General features: G+C 47.1%; 1 protein-coding gene across 14 annotated transcripts in view; it reads left to right on the top strand.

Moving 5' to 3' along the window:
* PLEKHG4B (pleckstrin homology and RhoGEF domain containing G4B) overlaps positions 1 to 21,454 on the top strand; it is a 220,137-nt gene that overhangs the window by 109,356 nt on the left and 89,327 nt on the right. For 13 of the 14 annotated variants that reach the window (XM_059728532.1, XM_019485552.2, XM_019485544.2 and 10 more), the window contains one exon: positions 20,445 to 20,642. In XM_059728532.1, coding sequence (XP_059584515.1) covers positions 20,445 to 20,642 — 198 coding nt within the window. Of the gene's footprint in view, positions 1 to 20,444; positions 20,643 to 21,454 lie in introns of those variants that run through there. The other variant, XM_059728531.1, reaches the window with a different exon arrangement.

The following is a 21,454-nucleotide window of genomic DNA, read 5'->3' as shown; positions in this document are numbered from 1 at the left end:
GGAAGTATCAGCTCAGGTATAACCTATAATGAGAAAACTGCTGAATAGTTATTAACTTCAGGTGTTTAATTTTTCCTTTCTTTGCAAAAATGAAACACTAACAAAATGATACAGTGTGGGAGAAAAGTGGATTTTCTCGCTTATCATGCCTTTACATTGGTAGCAAACCTCTTACAGGGAGAGGAAAGACCTGAAATATTGAAGGTTTCTCATCCTCTTTAATATGATTATCTACTTTATCATCCAGCTCTTTCCCTCCTTGTGGTTTTACAAGTGTTGGTACCAAACAGAGATGGCAGTAGAAGGGGATAGATCTGCAGTCTGCCCATTGCTAAGTGCAGAAATCGCATGGCATTGCAGCCACAGTTGGAATGGCTACATGTAGGAAGCTGAGGTTAGAACACCTTATTCAGCATTGCATTGAAGGTGGAGTCAAGGGAACAGTGTTCATAGTGTCTGTGCTCCTTACAGCTCCCCTTCAAGTATCTGAACCAGTTAGGTAAATCCCATAAAGCAGCACTAAATGGTGCTAAGGCTAAGAGAGGTATGGGTCTTTTATAAAATTTGGTTTGGTGTTAGGCACTAGATAGAGCGGCTTAAAGCTGCAGTGTTATGTGCAGTGGCCACAGCAGGGACACTGGAAGGGGATACAACACTATCTGAAAGTTAGGATGGGAGATGAGTGGCAGGAGCTTTTGGTTGTCTGGAGCACATCTCACTGGCTGGGGGAGTACTTGTTTTCTTTCCCCTTCTTTCTGTGACTTTTCCCTTTATCTGTTGTACTGTGACTCCCTTCCTACTGGCATTCTTGCCTTTCCCTGTCCTCTGTAATGCTATCTCGTGTTTTTTTTCCCCCAGGTCATCTGAGACTTCAATGTGCCAATCTGAGACTCTTTAGATTTTCTTGCTACTCTGCAGTAGATTATTTTGTTTCCCAGCAATGGGGTTTCCATGCCTCATGGCACGGTGCTGGATGTACCATATTTTCATAGGCAGCTGAGGTCACAGCATGGAAACAGCTGATTATGAAAGTGGATATCATGGTAACAAGAGGACAGAGGCTGAACCAAAAGCCAGATCCAAGGGTACTTAAATGAGAGCTTCAGGGCAGGACTGAGGACACTGGGAAGGAAGTTGAGGGGAATGTCTGACAGGTTATATTATAAACTAGGACAAAGCCCATGGGTTCAGTATAATCAGCCAAAGCACAGGGGCTCCTTTACCAAACCATGACAACGCTTGGCAAACAGACATCTCATCTCTTCTCTTTATTGACGCTGGCAGGTTCCCACAACCTTTCTTGTCCCAATTTGAAGCCAGAGTCGCACAAGAAGGAAAAGACCAGAGATGCACAGATAGCATGCCATGCAAATCCCTTCAGTAACCAACTGCCTCCACGACCATTTTTCTAAACTACCCTATAAATAAATCCATCTTAAGAATTGCCATTGTGATAAGAGGATTTAGCAATACAACTTAACACTTAAAAGTCAGGAGATGGCAAAGTAAGGTTGTTTGCATAACCTGAGCTCAGTGCCATTGCCATGCATGCTGTGTGATCACAGTTCGCATTAACAGTGCAGTAAAATTCTGTACCACTGCTTCCACATCCTTGGATACTTGTTATGTCTTTCATATGTGCTTGAGAAACCAAATCCATGAAAGCCATTTTCTTCCTGTACAAAGTTTATAGCAATTGAAATTCAGGCTCCTGTGGGCCTATCATACTTGCTCTATAACTTTTCGGGTGTCCGTTTTGCCACTGTAGAAAAACTGTCCTTGCAGTGTTCTGTTGCAACTGTATTGTAATCAGGGATCTGGGTTTTCCATTTCTCACGGAATAATGGAAAAAAAATGCAGACTTTCCCTTTAACAGAGAAAAGGTGCATTTGTCATTTTAACGGAGATACCCATGGATCTTCCACTTTTGCAGAGAACTCTCTGCAGGCTGACAGAGTTCTAGCCTGCAAGAGCTTCTTGCAAAAAGGGTAGCAAACCCTAAGCCCTGTCCAGAGAGGGAAGGAGAGGGGGAAGGGACAGCACCTGAGACTTTCAATCAGCCAGGGCTTGGCTCAGGTTCACTTTCCCTCCTGGAGCCTTTGAGGTAAGTGGGGCTTGCAGGGGGTTGGGACCAGCTGGGGGTCCCCTCTGGCAGGGTTGGGGGGCTTCAGGTCAGGGATGGGAGGCACTGGCAGGGCTGGGGGCCATGTTGGGTGGGTGCAGGTGCGGGTGAGTTGGGCTGGGGCAGGGAGTTGGGGTTGTGGGAAGAGCCAGCGGGGTGGGTGGGAGTGTGTAGGTGGGAGATGAGGGAGCAGGGAGGTTCTGCAGGAAGCCCCACATGGAGGGCTGGCCCGGCCCGGCCTGATGGCATGTGGACTGGGAGCCATGCGCCATCAGGCTGGGCAGGAAGCCGTACATGGAGAGTCACGCACCAGGCGGGCTCCTGCTTGCCTCCACATGCGGTTTCCCACTGGAGTGCTGGAAGCACGGCATGGAGTCTGCCTGGCCCAATGGCATGCGGCTCCTGGCCTGTGCACCTTCGGGCCAGGCTGGCCATGTGAGGGGTCCAGCACTCCAGCGGGAGGCACAGAGCCTGCACAGCCTGCTGGCGCGCAGCTCCTGCCTGCAGTGCCATGAACTCCACGTGCTGGCACGGAACCAGCCTGGTTTGGTGTGAAGGTGTGCGCCAGCGGGCTGGGCCAGTTCCATGCCAACACGTGCAGCCCCTAGGACTCAGCCAGAGGTGTGCACTACCAGGGGCTCTGCCTGCCATGGCCATGAGTGCCCCGAGGGCCCACTGCCTACAGCTGTTGAGCTGCCAGTGGTGGCGGCTGTGCACTACAAATCCAACTCCCCCCACACACCCCACTCCCCCTATGCCCCTTCACAATCCCCCCACAAACCCCACACAACCTCTCTCACACCCCCACACTCTCACAAATCTCCCACACCTACCCCCCAGCCATACCAAGTACCTGCATGTACTTCTAAAGAAGGTTCAAATACTGTTATATTTAGTTTAATATGGTAAAAGAATAAAAATAAAAAAATAATTTTGCATAATTTGAGTTTTCCTGCACATAGTTTTGAATTTTTGTGCACATAATTCCCTGGGGTGTACAGAGTGGTCTCAGCAGGAGCTCTGATTTTCCATGATGAAAAACCCAAAATCAAATGCCAAAATATGTAGGTATTTAGAATGCATTTTATTATAGTGATTGTGAGGCACTAGTAGGCTCCCAAATTGCTCTAAAACTGTAAATATATCAATAAAACATTGTGTTCGACTGATACCTATATATATATATATATATATATATATATAGTGATCTTTCAGTTTCATCATTGATTTTTGGAGATTTAATCAAAGAATTTGTGTGTGGGGATGGGACAGGATGGGGTTTATCAGAGAATTTGTGATTTTTTTTTTATCAGAGAAAATGAGGATTCCTGATTGTAATACAGATGCAAAAGGAATGTGCTACTTAAATTGCGGAAAACCTGCCAGTTTTTTGAAGAACATAGTGGTAGCCTGATATGAGAGGGATCAGTTTGTGCCTCTGCATTACATATTAGGCCTGTGTCATGCTTCGGCTGCTGATTTGATTCAGTGGAGATTTGACCTGATTTGGCGGCCCAATCTCCGAATCTGAATTAAATCAGGGGATCCTTTAATCTCTCTGAATCAAATCAGAACCCTCCGAATCAATTTGGAGAGATTCGATGATTTGGATGTAGACACAGCTTTAAATGTTTTTTCTACATACCTCAAGGTACCAGGTGGCTTGTGAACACTGAGATGGTGAGGCGGATGGAGCATCCCATGGGAGCACGGCAGGGTCCCCAGCGTGCTCAGTGGCGGACCTGGAAGTGGACCAGAAGCACTTCCATTCCACTTCAGGGTACACCGCAAACCATGTGTCCTTGACCTTAAAAAGCCCTTACAGGCTAATAGATAGGTCCAACCTTGTGTCAAAGAAATGGTGTGAGAGATTTTTTTTTCTCACAAAGTTGACTGACTCTTGTCTGAACTGATGACTAGGCCTGTGTGAATAGGGAAGTATTCAATTCGGATTCGGCTGATTCGGAGGACAGTAATTCAATTCAGAGATTCGGATCACTGTCTTGAATCAATTCAGCTGAATCAGCTTTGGAAGATTTGGCACTGATTCAGAGATATTCAGTGATTCGAATCAAATGGGGAGAGGCAGGCACGGCCAGGCAGCTTCTCCAGCTGTGCGTGCCTCTCCCTGGGCACGGGGAGCCGTGGGAGAAGCCCTGGCCCCATCCCCCACCCGGCCCCAGCCTAGTCCTGGCACTTAAAAAAAAAAGAAAAGAAAAGGAAAAAGAAAAAGAAAAAAGCCCTGCATTCACCGGCTGCAGTGGGGGCTCTGGGGCCATGTGGCAGAGCCCCACTCCCCACACATCCCCCCCTCCCCCCCCAGCCCTGCCCTGCCTGCCCCAGCATCCTGTCCATTTAAAAAAAAACAACAAAAAACCAGCCCCTCACTCACTGGTTCTTGAAGCGGGTATTGGGGACTTGTGGCAGAGTCCCACCCACACAGCATGTGGCAGTGGGGGCATGGGTGTAGTGCAGTTCAGCAAGGCATCACATGGTGTCTGGGAGCTGGGGCCACTGGAGATGAGCACTGCTGAGCTCCGGCTGATTGCTGGAGCCACCCCAGTTCCCAGACAGTGTGCAGCACCATGCCGAGCCACGCTGCACCTGCGCCTTGGGGCAGCTGCTGTGCGGGTGCCCAGCAGTGGGGACGATTCCTGCTGCCCCCCCACTGCCCCATGCTGCATGGGAGGGGCTCTGCCACAAGCCCTCAGAGGCCCTGATCTCTGCTGCCAGAGTTGGTGAGTGTGGGGCTTCTTTTTTTTTTTTCTTAAGCGCTGGGAGTCTGGGTTGGGCGGGGGATGGGGCCGGGAAGGACAGCCATGAGGGCTTCTCCCACAGCTCCTCTGGCTGTGCTTGCCTCTGCCCCAGCGGGGGGAGTCACAGGGGCTATACCCTGCTGCTGCTTGCCCAGCCAGCGTGGGGGGCTGCAGTGCAGGCGTGGCTCACTCCAGGGGGCAGCAGGGCATAGCCCCCGCTCCCAGCACTGCCATGCCTGCATCAGCACTGGGAGCAGGGACTCTGCCCAGCCGGCACGGAGCACACAGGATGTGGGGGCTCTGCCTTGCTGCTGCTTGCTCCCTTCTGTGGCGGTCGAGTGGTAGGCCAGGCTGTGGCCAGTAGCCCCGAAACGGCAGGCAGGTACTTTTGACCGATGGAGCGGAATTAGGCACTGAAGCGTACTGGTTGAACAAAGAGATTATTTACTTACGCCGTCGATGTACACAGCGCAGGAAGAAGAACTGACTTAGATTACAGTTGCAAACGTGAGCTCTCCGAGTAAGACAAAATAACATGAACGGTTTATCGGGCCAGCAGGGCACGGGGGTACGTTGGGACGGTCGGCGATGGGGAGTCGTTGGTGGGTGATCAGTCCGCCAAGTTCACTCCGAGATGTGCGCGGAGTTCTCCGACTTGGGCGGAAACTGCTTTAACTTTTATATGACTAACAAGCCAATCACTAGTTACCAAATGTGAATAATTATAACCGGCCAATGGTGGTGTGCGTATTTGCATAAAGTTGGCAGGAACTTTTTACTGCACTGGGGTTTTCTACCGTAGCAGAAAATTCCACCGTGGCGAGAAATTCCACTGTGTTATAGGCATCAAATCAATGAAACCTTCCACTGTGACATAGGCACTCAACTACTGGGTTCTGACACCTTCCACCTGGAGTGAGCCCCGCCTGCATCCCGCCGTGGCAGGGAAAGCAACAGCAGGGCAGAGCCTCCACTCCCAGTGCTCCCACACCCGCATCCTACCCCGCCCGCACCCCCCCCCCCCCCCCCCCCCCGCTGGTGCCTCCCTCTCTGAGTAACATGCCCCCTTGCCCCGACTTGGCAGCTTGTCCCAGCCCCATTCCCTCCATCCACCACATCCCTTCCCTCCCCCTTCCCCCCAACTCAACAGACTTACCAGCTGGAGGCAACTGTGTCAGCTGCCTGTTTAGTCTGTGGCCGAATTGCCAAACAGCCGAAGCTTTTCCGAATTGATTTAGATGCTTCGAATACATTCAAAGCTTTTACTTGGTTTCTTGATTTGATTTGGATTTGGAGATTCAGTCCCTGAATCAGGCTGAATCTCCTCCAAATCGAATCAGCTCCCGAAGCTTCACACAGCCCTACTGGTGACATTCATTACTGGAGTGCAAGAGAATCTCTCTCTAGTATAATTTGTCTCCTTTTTGGCTTCCCTTTCTTCCTCTTCTCTTGGATCTTACTGCAATCTGACCTTCTGGATAGGCAAATGCAAATATAGTCAGAAGCATCCAATGCAAGTGTTGCTCTTTACTTTCAGGCAGCCATTTTAAACAAACCTAGTGGAGGGGGAACAGTTATTTTAAAGCGCCCCTTAATCCCTCAATGAAAAGCTGATTAACAGTCCTTTCAGTTATCAGAAATTCCTCCTTTAAGGTGTTTTCCATCCTGGAGAGGTTCCCAAAAAGCTCTGTAAACACATTCTTGACCTGAGAGCAGCTCCAGTCTTCAGGCAGAAAAACAATACTCATTACATACTTTTCTCTCTTTCCATGTGTAGCTATCCTGCCAGCCTGGCTGCACACAATTTAAAACAATAATGACTTCTATTGAACTAGAATAAATGCAGGTCTTTCAAGAGGCAAACCCCTTGCCTATTCCTACATCCAGAAGGTTGAATATTCTTGTTAGTTGTTCTATGCTTTGATTTCCATTGCTATGTAACACAGCAACCTTTTGCTTGCCTTGATCTTCACAAAGGAGGGGAAGTTGCTTTTAGAGCTTTTCATCTAGAAGGATCCTAAAGGGCTCTCTGAACTAAGTTTGTCTCTCTCTTTCACCTCTCTCTCTCATGATTCTCTGTCTCAGGCTGCACAGCTGATGTCTGGGCAGTCTACAAAATCCAGAGACCAATTAATGGGCATGCCACTGAACATCAAAGAACATGCAAGGTTAGATTGCAGTACTGAGTAGTATTCATTAGTCGTCTTTATGCAGAATCCTAAGCGAAGGAAGAATAAAAAAGCAATTAGAGCCTTTTGGTGTCATGAGTAACATGACATCCAAGCAATTGATGCTATATAAAACTGTGCCCAGCAGAAGCAGTGCATTTTTTTTCCTAGTTCCTAGAGTCAGCTCACCTTGTGCTGACATGATTACTGTCTGAATCATTGCCAGGAAGGTGTTCTTGGGATCTTGGTTTTCTTATCATTCATTCACGTAGACTGCAGCAAATAGCACCTTTAAAGTAAAAAATCAGAATAGTATAATAGATTGATTATTTTGTCTTTTGCTTAATTATTTTCACATGCTTGTGAGGCAACTAGTTTAATTGTCTTGATACATCTGAGTGCTGGACTGTAACCCACCGAAATATTGTGTGGGTTTACTTTTTGGCAGTTACTTTTGGCAACAGAAGCCTGGCTTTTACTTTAACAAAAACACAGCTACAGCATCGTTCTTGCTTATGTTTGCACCTCGTTCACAGGGACTGAAAACAAAATGGAGGTGTACACAATTCTTAGAAGGACGATGCCCATATGGGAGCCTGTTTTTCCAGGGTGTTTTACCAGCATTACAGCTGGGCAGTTGGATTTGCACTGGCATAAAAGCAGCATAACAAATATAAGGCAGGGAAGAATCAGACCATCAGAGTTCTGGTTTGTTAGAATCATTACATCCTAGTAAGCTGTACCTCTATATCAAAAGGCACAACAAAGGGAGCTCTAAACTGTTAGGAAATGATAGCTTTTGACCTTTGTTATCCCATTTTGAAAACACACTGATAGTTCCATAATTTCTTGTGCATAATTCCTTTCTCTTCTCAGCTCTGGGATTGATTTTAGCTCCCTTGAATCTGCACCAGCACTTTTTACTGTTTGCTTGAGGATTCATCCATTTGTTCTACACCAAAGCTGTGCAAACATCTACAACTTGATGCTGTTTGGTGTGATTGCACATTAGTGTCCCTCATGGTCCATAAAAGGAGGCCTTTATTCTTTTTCAAATGGCCAATTCCTTGGTCTTCACAACATGGCATCTGTAAAGAGACAAGGAGGAAGGGTGAAAGGGGGTTCCCAGTGCCGCCCATGGGAAGCTAACTGCATTATGTGCTATCTTAAACTAAGTTCAAGTATTGCTGGAGAATGAAATACAAAGAGGAGTTGATGTGAATCAATGGGCTGCACATTTTTCAGCCTTTCCAATGACATAATATATTGGTTAGTTCCAACCAAAGAGCTTTCTGCACTTGTTTCATTGTTGTTTTTTTACTGAGCCCTTGAAAACTTCTTTCCTTCGTTTGTTTTAATAGGGAAGAACAGGGGAGAGGAAGAGAGGGGTTTCCAGGACAATCTGAGGCCAGCACAAGTAAAATTACTATAACTGAGGTCTCTGAAGCCTTAATGGGTCGCAGGCACAGCTCTTAAAATATTTCAGCTAGAAGCAAAATTTGACTTATTTTTTAAGCATCTCATTTAGCCTCTTATGATTCAAAGTAAAAAAGTAAAATAGAGAAGTTAAAATAATTATCTTGCACATACATGTACGTGCACAGAGTGTTGGCTGGCTGAAGCTTCCTGTCCTAGCTGCCGTCCTGTTAATGCTGCTATTATTGGAGGTAGGAAAAGCTAGTTGGGGAGGAGAAGCAGTAGCACACAGTTGTCAAAGGCTCATGGAACTGTCTTAAAACCAGTCATAGTAATTTTTAAAACATTTATGATTGTTTTCCTGGCCTTCGTGGCTCATTTTGAAATAGCAAAATCCTCTGCTAAACAAAATGAAATAAGGCAGCGTTAGCTTGATCTGCCTTGCTCCATGCTCAACTTGTAAAGTGGTAAAGCTATACATGGAGCTGTATCCAGGGGACCTGAAATGTTTCCCCTTTTTACATGGGACCACCTGATTGGTGGCAACACCTGATGGGTCTGCTTTTAAGTGCCTGGTGACAAAGGCTTACTAGAAAACCTGGAGGAAGGGGGGGAGGTATATCTGAAGTTGGTTCACCTGCAACAACCCCGTGACATGACACAGGATTTCCGGGGCCTGCCCCTGGTGATTTGTTCATTCCCCAACCATCCTAGGAGGGCTGCTGGGCAAAAAGCTGTACCTGCCATGGCAAACATCTCAGGGAGAGTGCAGTTCCACTCAAACACTTCCCCCTACTCCCTTCCTCCATACCCCACCCGCCCAAAACTACTGGGCTTAGGGCTACCCAGTAAGGGTGTGCAAAGTGGGCCCTATTCGATTGAGATTTGGCCCGAATCAGGGACAGTGATTCGATTCGTTGATTCAGATCACTGTCCCTGATTCGATTCAGCCAAATCTGACTTTGAAGATTCAATGCTGATTCAGAGAATCAGTGATTCAGACATAGACACGGCTATAAATAATTTTTCTACATACCTCAAGGTACCAGTGTGGCTTGTGAGCACTGCAATGGTGGGGCAGATGGAGCATACCACAGGAGCATGGAGGGGGGGGGGGGGGGCCTCCACTGCTTGGCGGCGAACCCAGAAGTGGACTGGAAGTACTTCTGGTCCACTTCCGGGTCCATTGGGGAGTGTGCTGGGGGGGCCCTCCTGTGCCCCCCAGCTCGGCGATCGGCCATGGGGAGACCTTGGGTGCCCCCCCAGCCCCAAGAGGCACCACTTACCGAGCTAGAGGCACAGGGGGACCCCCCCACGCGCTGCCCAGCAGACCCGGGAGTGGACCGGAAGTGCTTCTGGTCCGCTTCTGGTCTGCTTCCGGGTCTGCTGCCGAGCAGACTGGGGAGCCCCTTGCGCTTCTGTGGGATGCTCCATGCACCCCAGCATCGCAGCATTCACGAACCACCTGCTACCTACATGTATGTAGAAAAAACATTTAAAGTTGTGTCTATGTCCGAATCGTTGAATCTTTCCAAAGGGATTCAAAGGGTCCGATTCGATTCAGAGAAATTAAAGGGTCTCCTGATTTGATTCAGAGATTCGGCTACTGAATCAGGCCGAATCTCTGCCGAATCGAATCAGGGATCGAAGCTTTGCACAGCCTTACTACCCAGCATCTGTGGCTTGGCTGTACCTGCTATAACAAAGACTCCTTGGGGTGTGCATTCTGGTGTCTCCTCTAAGTCAGGGCCTGGGGTTGGGTGCCCCACTTGCCCCCCCTAGTTATGCTACTAGGCATAGGATTCAGTATGTGGATCTAGTCACCAGAGGCTGATCTGATGGCAGCCCTAAAAGTAGAACTGGGCCAGTTTGTGACAGCGTATTTTCCAGTGACTTTGGCCACAGCCCAAAGTCATCAGTGCTTTGGAACCATGTAGTCACCCCCTCATGAGGCAGGACCCTTGGCTCTAGCCTGCTGCTCAGTGGAGCACTGGGCCCATATCTTGGCCTTTGTTCTGTGTAGATGGGCTGGGGGAGGGAGCTTCTTCCTTTCAGCACACAACAGGCAGCAACTGGAACAATCATGACAGGTCAAATACCATCAGGATTGTGTAATGCACGAAAGACTCTGACAGAGCACTTTTTAAAACAATTCCTAATCCACCTTTGATGGCACAGAGACACAGCCAGGTGAGCAGACCGCACAAGTTTAACAACTAGCGAACTACCTTAGGCCAGCAGTGCTCAACATTTGCTTTTGTGGGGTGGATGAGTGGTGTGGGGTTAGTCCATGGGCCAGATCTCACATGCCCTGAGCCTGCCGTGCCCTATCTAATCTAGACTCATGTGGCATTTATATATGTGCTCCAGGAAGGGGCGGGGGGCTTTAATTAAAGTGCCCAGAGCATCATGTGTATCAGCATCTCTGTTCTGAATAATGGTGGCAGGGGTGCTTTAACTAAAGCTTGTCAAATGAGCTTTAGTTAAACTGTCCCTGCCACCATTTTTTAGCACAGAGTTGCTAATACATACGATGCTGGAGTCTGCTGGAGCACAGTATTGCCATGTTCCAGCAGACTTGATTAATTGAGCCTGTTCCATAACTATGCACTGATCCAGGCTTGGTGCATGTGTGTAGGTCCCCATGTAGCCTGATCCAGTCATGCACAAATATAGACATCTTGGAACTTCTGACTTCCAACTATGGACATTACTGGTACTCCTTTTCTAACTACCTAGGTTAGGTCACACCATAGCACTAATCTCAATGGTGCTGTTGCCCTTGGATGTGATGACTGCAATTTCAAATTCCTCACTAGGGTGTCAGTTCATAGGAAGTGAATGCTGACTCTGTAACAAAATATATAGGACAGTACTGTGCACCACCATAAGTCTACAAAGTCTCATTGAATTCAAAGATCCCATGCTTTGCATGAGAAATTACCTGAAGCTTTCCCCAAAGCATTTTGGATGGCTCTTGAGGTGAAAGTTGAAGATCTGTTGGGATTTTTTTCAAAAGGGGAGGGAACGTGGCCAGCATGATCTCTGAACAAAACAGCCCTAAGGCCTAGGGCAGAGTCGCTCAACCTTCAGCCCATGTTGCACTGTCATCCAGCGTGTGGGGCTCTCCCAGGGTCTGGAAATGTGGTAGATCATAGTTTCATAGTTCATAGTTTCATAGTAGTTTGGGGTCAGAAGGGACCTGAACAGATCATCTAGTCTGACCCCCCGCCACTGGCACTGGCATTAATTCCTGCTCCCCTGCTGATAAATTTCCAGACCTGTGGGGAGCCCCACAGACCAGAATTGTTAAAGCCCCTATTTGGATTGTTTAATTTTTATGCCACCCTTCCCCAAAAAAGCCTTAGGGTGGCTTACAAAAGGCACATTAGCTCCAGGTCAGAAAATATCAAGGAGGCTCAGTCAGTGTAAAACATAAAAATGTGATAATCTAGAGGTGACTACTGATATGTCTTATAAAGCAACAAGTTCAGGTTGTGGAAGATGCACTGATGCCTACATCAGTATAACTTTTAAAAAAGAAATTTAAAAAATCATTCACTATTCTGGCTTACTAGAAGGTGAGAGCAACAGAAAGAGAGCAACTTAGGAAACATAACGGAGGGCCATGAAGAACAACAGACTGAAATGGGATACAGTAAAAATTCATTTATTTTCCTATATTTTCCTTAAGATACACTCTTCTTCTATAAATAAACAAACAAAAAACACTTCAGGTAAGAATTCTGAGTCTTACACCCTTTACTGAATTGTATAATGATCATGTAAGCTGTGATCACACACCAGACACCATTGAAGTAGGATGATACTGCAACACTTCGGAGGGTAGATAGCAGCTACTTTTCTGTATATGCTTATCATGGAGAGACACACCAGAATGGACTGGCAGTACTATACACTGCACTTAAAACACAATATATTTACCAGTTGGATAGTTCAGTGTATCATAATTTGAAATTCTGGAAAGCTTAAGCAAGTGCATTTTTAATCCATGTATTTTACACTTTTGCTGTCTGTACCAACTTAAGTGCTTTGTTTATCTGTTTTATCTGAGTTGTACACCTATACAATGATAAGTACTTATTGTGCTGAAGCCACTAAGTAATGCAAGAGCTAGGAGAACAACTTAATGCATTTTTGAGGTGCTCAGATCAGGAAACATTTCGTTCAAATGGTTAAGACTATAACCCCTAGCTCACAAGCCACGTGCATGCATACTGTGTCCAAGACCAAATGGTGTTTATAGATGTGCTCCAGGAGACAGGGGGTGAGGGGGTGCTTTAATTAGAGTGGCTCTGAGAGCCACTTTAGTTAAAGTGCCCAGAGCATCACATTATCAGCTTCCCCATGCTGAAAAATGGTGGCGGGGGGGCACTTTAACTAAAGTTTATCGAACAAGTTTTAGTTAAAGCACCACTGTTGCCATTTTTTGGCGCAGGGACACTGATACCCATGATGCTGGAGTCTGCTGGAGTGCGGTAATTACCACACTCCTGCAGATTTGATTAATCGAGTAAGCTCTTATGCATTGTAATTAGTGTCAGAGTGGGCATGTGGTTAGGTGCCCATAGTTCCTGGAGATGTGCTCTGTTAGCAGCAAATAGCCTGCAAGGGAAAAGCCATGGTTTCCCATATTTTTCTCCTTTAAAGGAGAATCCATTTTTTAAAGTATGTTGATAGTTTCATAGTTGGTAGGGTCAGAAGGGACCTGAGCAGACCATCAAGTCCAACCCGCTGCCGTGGCAGGAAAGAATGCTGGGGTCAAATGACCCCGGCTACGTGAATATCTAGCCTCTTTTTGAAGACCCCCAGGGTAGGAGCGAGCATCACTTCCCTTGGAAGTTGGTTCCAGATCCTGGCTGCCCTGACTGTGAAGTAGTGCCTTCTGATGTCTAGCCTGAACCTACTCTCAATCAACTTGTGGCCGTTATTCCTAGTTACTCCTGGTAGTGCTCGGGGGAACAGGAACTCTCCTGTTTCCCGCAGGTCCCCCATGGTAAGTTTATAGACAGCCACCAGATCCCCTCTCAGCCTTCTCTTGTGGAGGTTGAACAGGTTCAGGTCCCATAGCCTCTCTTCATAGGGCCTGCCCTGCTGCCCCTGACCATGTGAGTGGCCCTCCTCTGGACCCTCTCAATACTGTCCACATCCTTTCTGAAATGCAGTGCCCAGAACTGGACACAGTACTCCAACTGCGGCCTGACCAATGTCGCATAGAGAGGGAGGATCACCTCCTTGGACCCGCTCGTGATGCATCTCTGGATGCACGACAAGGTGTGGTTAGCCTTACTGACTGCGTCCTCACATTGGTGGCCCATGTTCATCTCGGAATCAATTATGACTCCAAGATCCCTTCCTGCCCCCATGCTGACAAGAAGGGAGTTCCCCAGCCTATAGGTATGCTGCTGGTTCTTTCTCCCTAGCTGCAGTATCGTGCACTTTTCAGTATTGAATCCCATCCTATTCTCATCCGTCCACCCCTGTAACCTGTCCATATCTAGTTGTAGCCTGTCCCTCCCTTCTAGCGTGCCTACCTCTCCCCACATCTTAGTGTCATCTGCGAATTTGAACAAGGTGCTTTCCACCCCCTTGTCTAAATTGCTGATAAAGATGTTGAACAGTATGGGCCTGAGGACCGAGCCCTGGGGGACTCCACTGTCCACATCCCTCCAAGTTGAAAGTGACCCATCCACCACCACTCTCTGGGTGTGGCCCTCTAGCCAATTTGTGACCCATCTGACTGTGTAGGCATCAATGCTACAGTTGCCTAATTTTTTAATGAGAATGGGGTGAGAGACAGTGTCGAAGGCCTTCCTAAAGACCAGAAAGACTACGTCCACCATGACACCTGTGTCTAAAAGGCCTGGTCATAAAAGGCAGCCGGGTTGGTCTGGCAGGACCTGCCCCTAATGAACCCGTGTTGGTTGCCCCTGAGCAATCTCCCCTGCTAGTTCCTCGCAGATGTACTCCTGGATAATTTTCTCAAAGAGCTTCCGCAGGACCAAGGTAAGACTAAAGGGCCTATAGTTACCTGGGTCCTCCTTCCTCCCTTTTTTGAAAATGGGGACCACTGATCCATTTTTAAAGCTTGTTCATGACCCTTTCATATATTCTTGCGACCCAATTTTGGGTCGTGACCCACAGGTTGAGAAATGCCCTAGTAGCATGCCAGTGGGGAGCTGTCAAGTAGCCATGTTAGCCATTGCTGCCATTTGGCAACAGTGAAAGGGCTGCAATGGTGAGGTGCTATTCTGCTCAACTTCTGCCCCCATACACTACTAGTCTCAGGGGCTTCATGGCCAGTGGCAATGTGTAGGGGGTGCACGGAAGTGCATGTGCACCCCCTGAGTTCGCCAGTGCACCCCTGATAGGCCGCGCTTGACACTTAGGCGATGGGCAGGCGGGAGCGCTGGTGCCCCGCCCTGCAAGCACCTGCCGATCACTGCATCTGCTTCCAGAAGCGGCTGCAGCCACTCCCAGAAGCAGCTGCAGCGATTGGCTGCAGGGGGTCCCCCCAAGCAGCAGAATCGGCTGCAGGGGAACCCCCCCCCAGTTGGCAGGATCAGCCTCAGGGGTCCCCCCCAGTCAGCATGTGCACCTCCTGAGAGCACTGGTGCACCCTCTGACACGCCATGCTTTCCGCTTAGGCAATGGGCGGGGGGATTGCCAGTGCCCACCCTGCAAGCACTGGCCAGGGAGTGTGAGCGCCAAATGAAGCACCGTGGCCACTTCTAGGAGTGCTGCAGCCGCTTCCCGGTCAGCACAATCAGCTGCAGGGGACTTCCCTTCCGTTTGGCAAGATTGGCTGCGGAGGAGACCCCACCCCTCAGTTGGCAAGATTGGCTGTGGGGGGCACATGCCCCCCCTGACTAAGGTGACACCAGTTGCCCATAGTTTGGCCTGCAGCCACAACCACTGGACCCTCTACCCCCCTGCTTATGCTTTAATCTAAGATGAGGGGCTTTTTTCTCCATGTTGGATGGGGAAAACACTTTATCTTGGATTCAAATAAATACAGTACTTTTCCCTTCAGCCTACGCCAGTGTTACTTGTCTGAGTAACTTGACCAGCAAACTGTCTGCAGCACATTCCACTTCAGTGTCTCCTCATTATCTCTGTGAATCATGGGCTTGCTCCAAACCTTCCAGCATGGTATCCCTTCCAGCTTTCTACCTCTGTCAGTCTTCCTGAAAGTGGTCCCACACCACAGAAAACCTGTCTTTTAATCAGCTTCTGTCACTTTCTCTGCCCGTCTACTTCTGACAGAGAATTTCCAGGCAGTAACTGCCTCCTCTTTTCAGCTTCTGGGCAGGGAGTCATTCAAAGCCAATGTAGGCAACTATCAATTCTCTGTATCGTGGTGTATGTGTAAGATCTGGTCAGGTGCCTGATGAATCTGCGTGTACAGTCTTGGAACCATCACATCAAACCTTCAACACATACATTCAGGCAAGAGTATGGAGTAGTAGAGACTGCCCAAGACCTACCTTCCCCCGTTTTAGACCATTGAGACAAAATCCAAAGGTTAGATCATGTACAGACGTTCAGTGCCTCTGGTTGTAGCTTCTGCCAGAGAGCAACAGATAAGAACTGCAGCTGACTGCCTAACACCTCAGTGCAGGCACGTTAGCCTTTCTCCAACCGAGTGCCCACAAAACTGGCAGGAAATCTGCTGCTGTAGCTGAATGGAGCCATTCACCACCGATGGCTCTTGATTGTCACAGCTTCCAAGAGGCAGTTGCTTTACAAAAAGTGTCTGCACTACTTCCATGGTGCATTTCAGAGCACTGCTGAGAACCATGCCCTCCTACTCCCCCTTCCCATTCCACAAATGAGGTGAAAATGAAGTGGTGAAGCTGTCAGAGGGACCTTTCTAACAGTGCTGGACATGCTGGAGAGAGAGCTCAAGAGTGGTGCCATCAGGGGGGCATTCAAGGCCAGATTAACCTCTCCGTTTTTTAATTTGGTGCAGGACTAGGTGGGCGCAGCTGTGTTTCTTGAGGATGCTCTTAAAGAGCACTGTGGAAGTGATATAGGCATACTCTGAGTGTCGTCTCCACTTCAAAATAGAAGCTTTAAGCTGAACTGAAGATTCCTTTGAGGATAGAAATGAAAATACGATGTGCTGTCTACAAAACTGTAATGAAATACTTAGTTTGGCAGGTGTATGACTGGTCTCTTGCATGTACATCTTTGCACCCTTTCTGCAGGTGTGGGACACTTTGCATTTCAGTATACGTAAGGGCTTGGCAGATTAAATAGTTCCTTTGCCCTCTACTAAAGGGCTGTCACAGGAGCTGTCAGAGATCATGTGTCTACTGGACTCTTCTCAAGTGGTGCAATAGATGAGGAATGTGGAGAGGATTTAAAGAGAGAGAGAAAAGGTTAAACAAACTGGATACCTTCCTGCTTAAATAAGCTTGAAATATTTCAATGTCAGCATTTCAAGTGCTATTACTAGATTTCCAACAACTCATTAAGATGAATAAAGGTAATTTTGTGACTCTGAGCTGTTGTTTCAGATGGTTTGCAGACTCATCAATGCAGTTATGTTGCTGTGCACTGTCATCTTGATCACTGTATCAGCTGGAAACGTAATGTTTTGAAGGGTAGATTTGAAGAGGGTAGATTTACTGTCTGAACCACAGTAGTGTAGCATAAAGGCTGGGTATGGTAGCAAATTTTGCAGCTGACAAATTGTGGAATGAGTGAGGGTCTCATTGGGCTCCAAATTCTTGTTTGTAAAAATGTGCCCAGTCTCTTCAGCACTGTGAAAAAGGAGAAGTTGTTTGTGATTTGCTTTAAGCATTTGAGCACTTCCCTCATTTTCAGGAAGCACAGTTTTGTTTGATGTCTTTTGTAGGACAAACTGCATCATTGGGAAAGATGTTAGACAGGCTTTCAAGTACCAAATGCCCTTCCTCAGGTCTGAGAAAGCCAGGGGTGAATTAAAAATTTTGGGGATCCTGAGCCAAAAGAGTGTGGGACCCAAAGATGATTGCCCTGCCCACCATCTGTGATAGAAAAATTGTCAATTTGAAGGAGGCACAAATCTAAGAAAGCACTTCATTTATTATGTTTCAAATGACTGGAGTAATTTGAGCTTTAAAGGTGGAAAAATCCCAGGAGTCTAGTATACTTGTACCCCATTATTTCCACTACGAACAGCCCATCCCTCCTCTCTCCTCTAGTAGTGGCAGTAGTGTGAGCTTCTCTGTCTACTCCACGCCTGTCACTGGCAGTTAAAGGAAGAGTAGCACTACCCTGGCTGGCAGCTCCTTCTTCTCCTTTCCCCTTTGCTGTGGCACCTCATGTGTGTTAGAGCAGTGCTTCTCAAACTATCTGATGTGGCGGACCAGCAATTTTTTTTCCAGTGGGCCAGGGACCAGTGCCCGGTTCAGCTGGTGGCAGCAACTGCATGTAACAGCGCTACGCAAATGCGCGACCAGCTGTTTCTTTCTCTTTCCTCACCTCACATGATTTGACATCACCTGGAGTGTTGGATCATACGAACTGTGGCGCTATGACATATCAATGTTATGCTTCTGAAAATATATTTCTTTCTTTCCTGGCAACTCGCTGTGGACCAGTGACCAGTGGCTTGGGGAGTGGCACTGGTCCGCGGACCACCACTTTGAGAAGCACTGTGTTAGAGCTTTGGGACTCCCAAAATACCTTTGCATCATCCTCAATTCTGTACCTTTTGTACTCCTCAGTATTTGTTCTCCTCAAGTTAGCTCTTGCTCTTCGTGTGTGTGTGTGTGTGTGTGTGTGTGTGTGTGTGTGTGTGTGTTCTTTTGGTTGCCCTTATATTGTCTCCAGATCTTCTTCCAGTCTTCCCTATGTGTTCCTTTCAGCATCTTTCTTTTGGGAAGTGGGACTTGTAGTGGTGTTTTCCTTATGAGCATCCCTCTTCAGAGTTGCTCTATATATGCACACACACACAGAGCATTTAATATATTAAGACAAAAAGGACTTAATTCATTACAGAGATTAACTCAACTCAGTTGGTTAGAGTATAGTGCTAATAACACTGGAGTTGCAGGTTTCATCCCTGGTTAGATAAGATGGTCTTTTGAGGTCCAGCCTTATTTGTCTATGAAATCTCATTTGGAAGGGCTTACACTTTCATTGGAAACCACTCATAAAAACTTATGCCTTTCCGAATGAGCTGGTGTCTATGGTGCCACCTGGCCCTGTCTTCTGTCTCACTTAAGACTAACACAGCTAACTACCTCTCTTAATTCATTGTAGATTTCAGAACCTAGGAAAGGGGTTCTGGATAGGGACAGCAGCTCAGTTTATATGGGCTGGAGATAGGGGCAGCAAAAACGAATTGTGCAGCAGTGGAGGGGGAATTACTGGAGTCTGGTGCCTGTTGCTCTCATTGACCATTTTTCATGCTTGGTAAGGCTGGAATCTAATCTACACTACCAGGTTTTGCTATCAGATCTCCATTTCTGCTAGCAATACTTTGAGCATGTTCTGATTTCATTGTTGGTAATTTTTGTATAATCTAGGCCAGTGGTCAGCAGCTGGTCGATCCTGATTGACTGGTCAATCGGGGAGCCTCTAACAGCCCCCTCAGACTGAGATTGACTGTCAGAGGCTCTACAATCGGGAGCAGTGGGATGTATGTGGGGAGCGCCCAGGATGTAGTATGGGAAAGGCTGGACATAGGAGTGGCGGGCTGCACGTGGCTAGGTTGAGCCGTGCCCCCTGCCAGCAGAGCTGGGCTGGGTGAGTGGGACGATCCTACTCCATGCCCCTTGCCACTGGGTGAGTGGGGCCCTGGCTGGGCCGGGGGATGGTCGGAGCCCAGGCGGAGCTCGGGGTGCAAAGCTCAGTGCACAGCAGCAGCCACCTCACCCCACTCACAGATCAGGGGTGCACATGCCCCCCGGGCCTCCGCCAGGGTGCATGCAGCAGCAGGAGCCCCCCTGCACACCTGGACAAGCTGCCTGGGCTCCAACCCTCCCCTGGCCCTGCCTGGCTGGGGCCCCACTCACCCCTGCCCCTGCCCCACTCCCTCCTTCACCATAGGGGCCTCGATCTGTCCCCCCTCCTTCCCAGACTGACCTGCTGGGAAGGGGGGGAGCAGGTGGGGTGGAGGGGTGGTAGATTCTGAGTTGCCCTTTACTTCAAAAAGTGATCTTCACCTTAAAAAGTTTGGAGACCACTGATCTGGACATTAAGCCTTAATTATTTCCACCAGAAATACTAGTAAAAATATTTTCTCAGGAAATTCTTTACCTTAATTCTGACCCTTGTGTTCTTGTAGCATGCACTGAAATCCTTGAAGATCTGTATTATTTCCCCTGATTTAAGCACTCCAGGCTCATTATTTATACTGTATTATTATAAGTGTAAGATAATATTTCCTCTTCGCTGGTTTTAAGCCATCATTGCAGGCATAACAATATAGGTAAGACAGAGCATATCATTCTGTGAGCACTTTCTTACATTTTTTTAATCAGAAATGTATTTAAAAATGTGTTTAAGAATTAAAATGCAGGTAAAAGACCTTTCTGCAACATGGGTTCAGAAGATAGCATAGCTCAGAGCAGTGCAATTTTTCTGATGCTTAGCATGCCAGTATTTGATACTTGGATGAATGACTACACTTGCTTGACTTGTGCAAATCTAGTTCAAAGCAGTGGCTGAGTTGCATTAACCTTTCCAAAGAAGTAAATGGAGATTAGATTGAGTGAGTATGGACTACCACTTCAAAAATGACCAGGACACTTTTCTAGCTATTGTATAAATTTGGTGCAAGGAACCCCTCTGCCAAGTGTGATATTGTGTTAGGCATATACAGATAAGAGAAATGTTGCCACCCAAGAGTACACAATTGAAAGAATACTTATATTGAAGTATAATAATTTTTTGTTGTTTTATAATGTCTCATGATTTTTTTTACTGACAGGTTGCTTTTCTTTTTTTTTTGTTGTTGTTAAACAGGACTCTGAATCCCTTGACATATATATACAGAACACGCTGTCTTCATTATATCCGCCTTTCGAGGCTACAGCTGCCACTGTTCTGTGGCAACTTTTCAGCATAGTTGAAAAGCTGTATCGAGGAGATGGCCTCAGGTGTCTAATTGATTTCCTTGTCCCTGCCAAGAGAGCCTTGCAGTGTATTCAGCAAGAAACCTGTGTAAGTATACCTGCCCTGGTGAAGAAACAGAGGCCTCCTTTGTTCCTGGCTTGGGAAAAAAGATAAGGGGGAATTTAATCTCTTAATTAGGGAGCTCTTTAAGTCAAGCAAATAACATTTTGGATAATCAGGGAGCACTGCAAATTCTAAATGTACTAAGGAGAGCAAGGAAAGAGAATTATTTACTAACCTCTTGGATTAGTGTCTACAATAGGAGTCAACATACACAACCTGAACAGGAAACTCACTGCAACCCATAGCAACACTTTGGAAGGAGTACTGGAAACTGTGATTATTTATAACTCGTGCTGATTTAACATATTCCAGTATGGGCACTGGAATGAGAGAAGGTTCAAATAAGACTTGAGTTGATTACAGGATGAGGAGAAAAACAAAAAAAACCCCTCATAAGTCTGAAAAATATTTGTTAAAGAGAGTAGATACTTCAGGAGAAAAGTATTTTGGTTATTTTCTTGCTCAAGCTAAGATCTAAAATGTTAGCCAGTGATGTACCTACAGGATTGTTCTGGTTAATGCTGATAACATTACTTAGGGCTTCATAGGTCCCATAATCTAAATCCTGATGGGGGAATATTGGAGTATTGGTCTATAGTGTTTCCTCTAGTTGATTGATATCTGCAGGGAAACAACCTACTCCCTAACTTGGCATTTCTGTCCAGCAGCTCCAATATAATATACATTTCATGTAAGAGAGAACTGCCTATGCTTATAAATCCTGGGCAGAAGCTCCCTCTCCCTTCCACCTTCCAAAAATATACTTTCCCTCCAGCAGTCCCTTAGGACAGTGATTC

This window comes from Alligator mississippiensis, chromosome 5 (assembly GCF_030867095.1).
Source record: "Alligator mississippiensis isolate rAllMis1 chromosome 5, rAllMis1, whole genome shotgun sequence".
NCBI classification, from domain to species: Eukaryota; Metazoa; Chordata; order Crocodylia; family Alligatoridae; genus Alligator; species Alligator mississippiensis.
The sequence above is the reverse complement of the archived record's forward strand: the minus strand, read 5'-3'. Positions and strand labels throughout refer to the sequence as shown.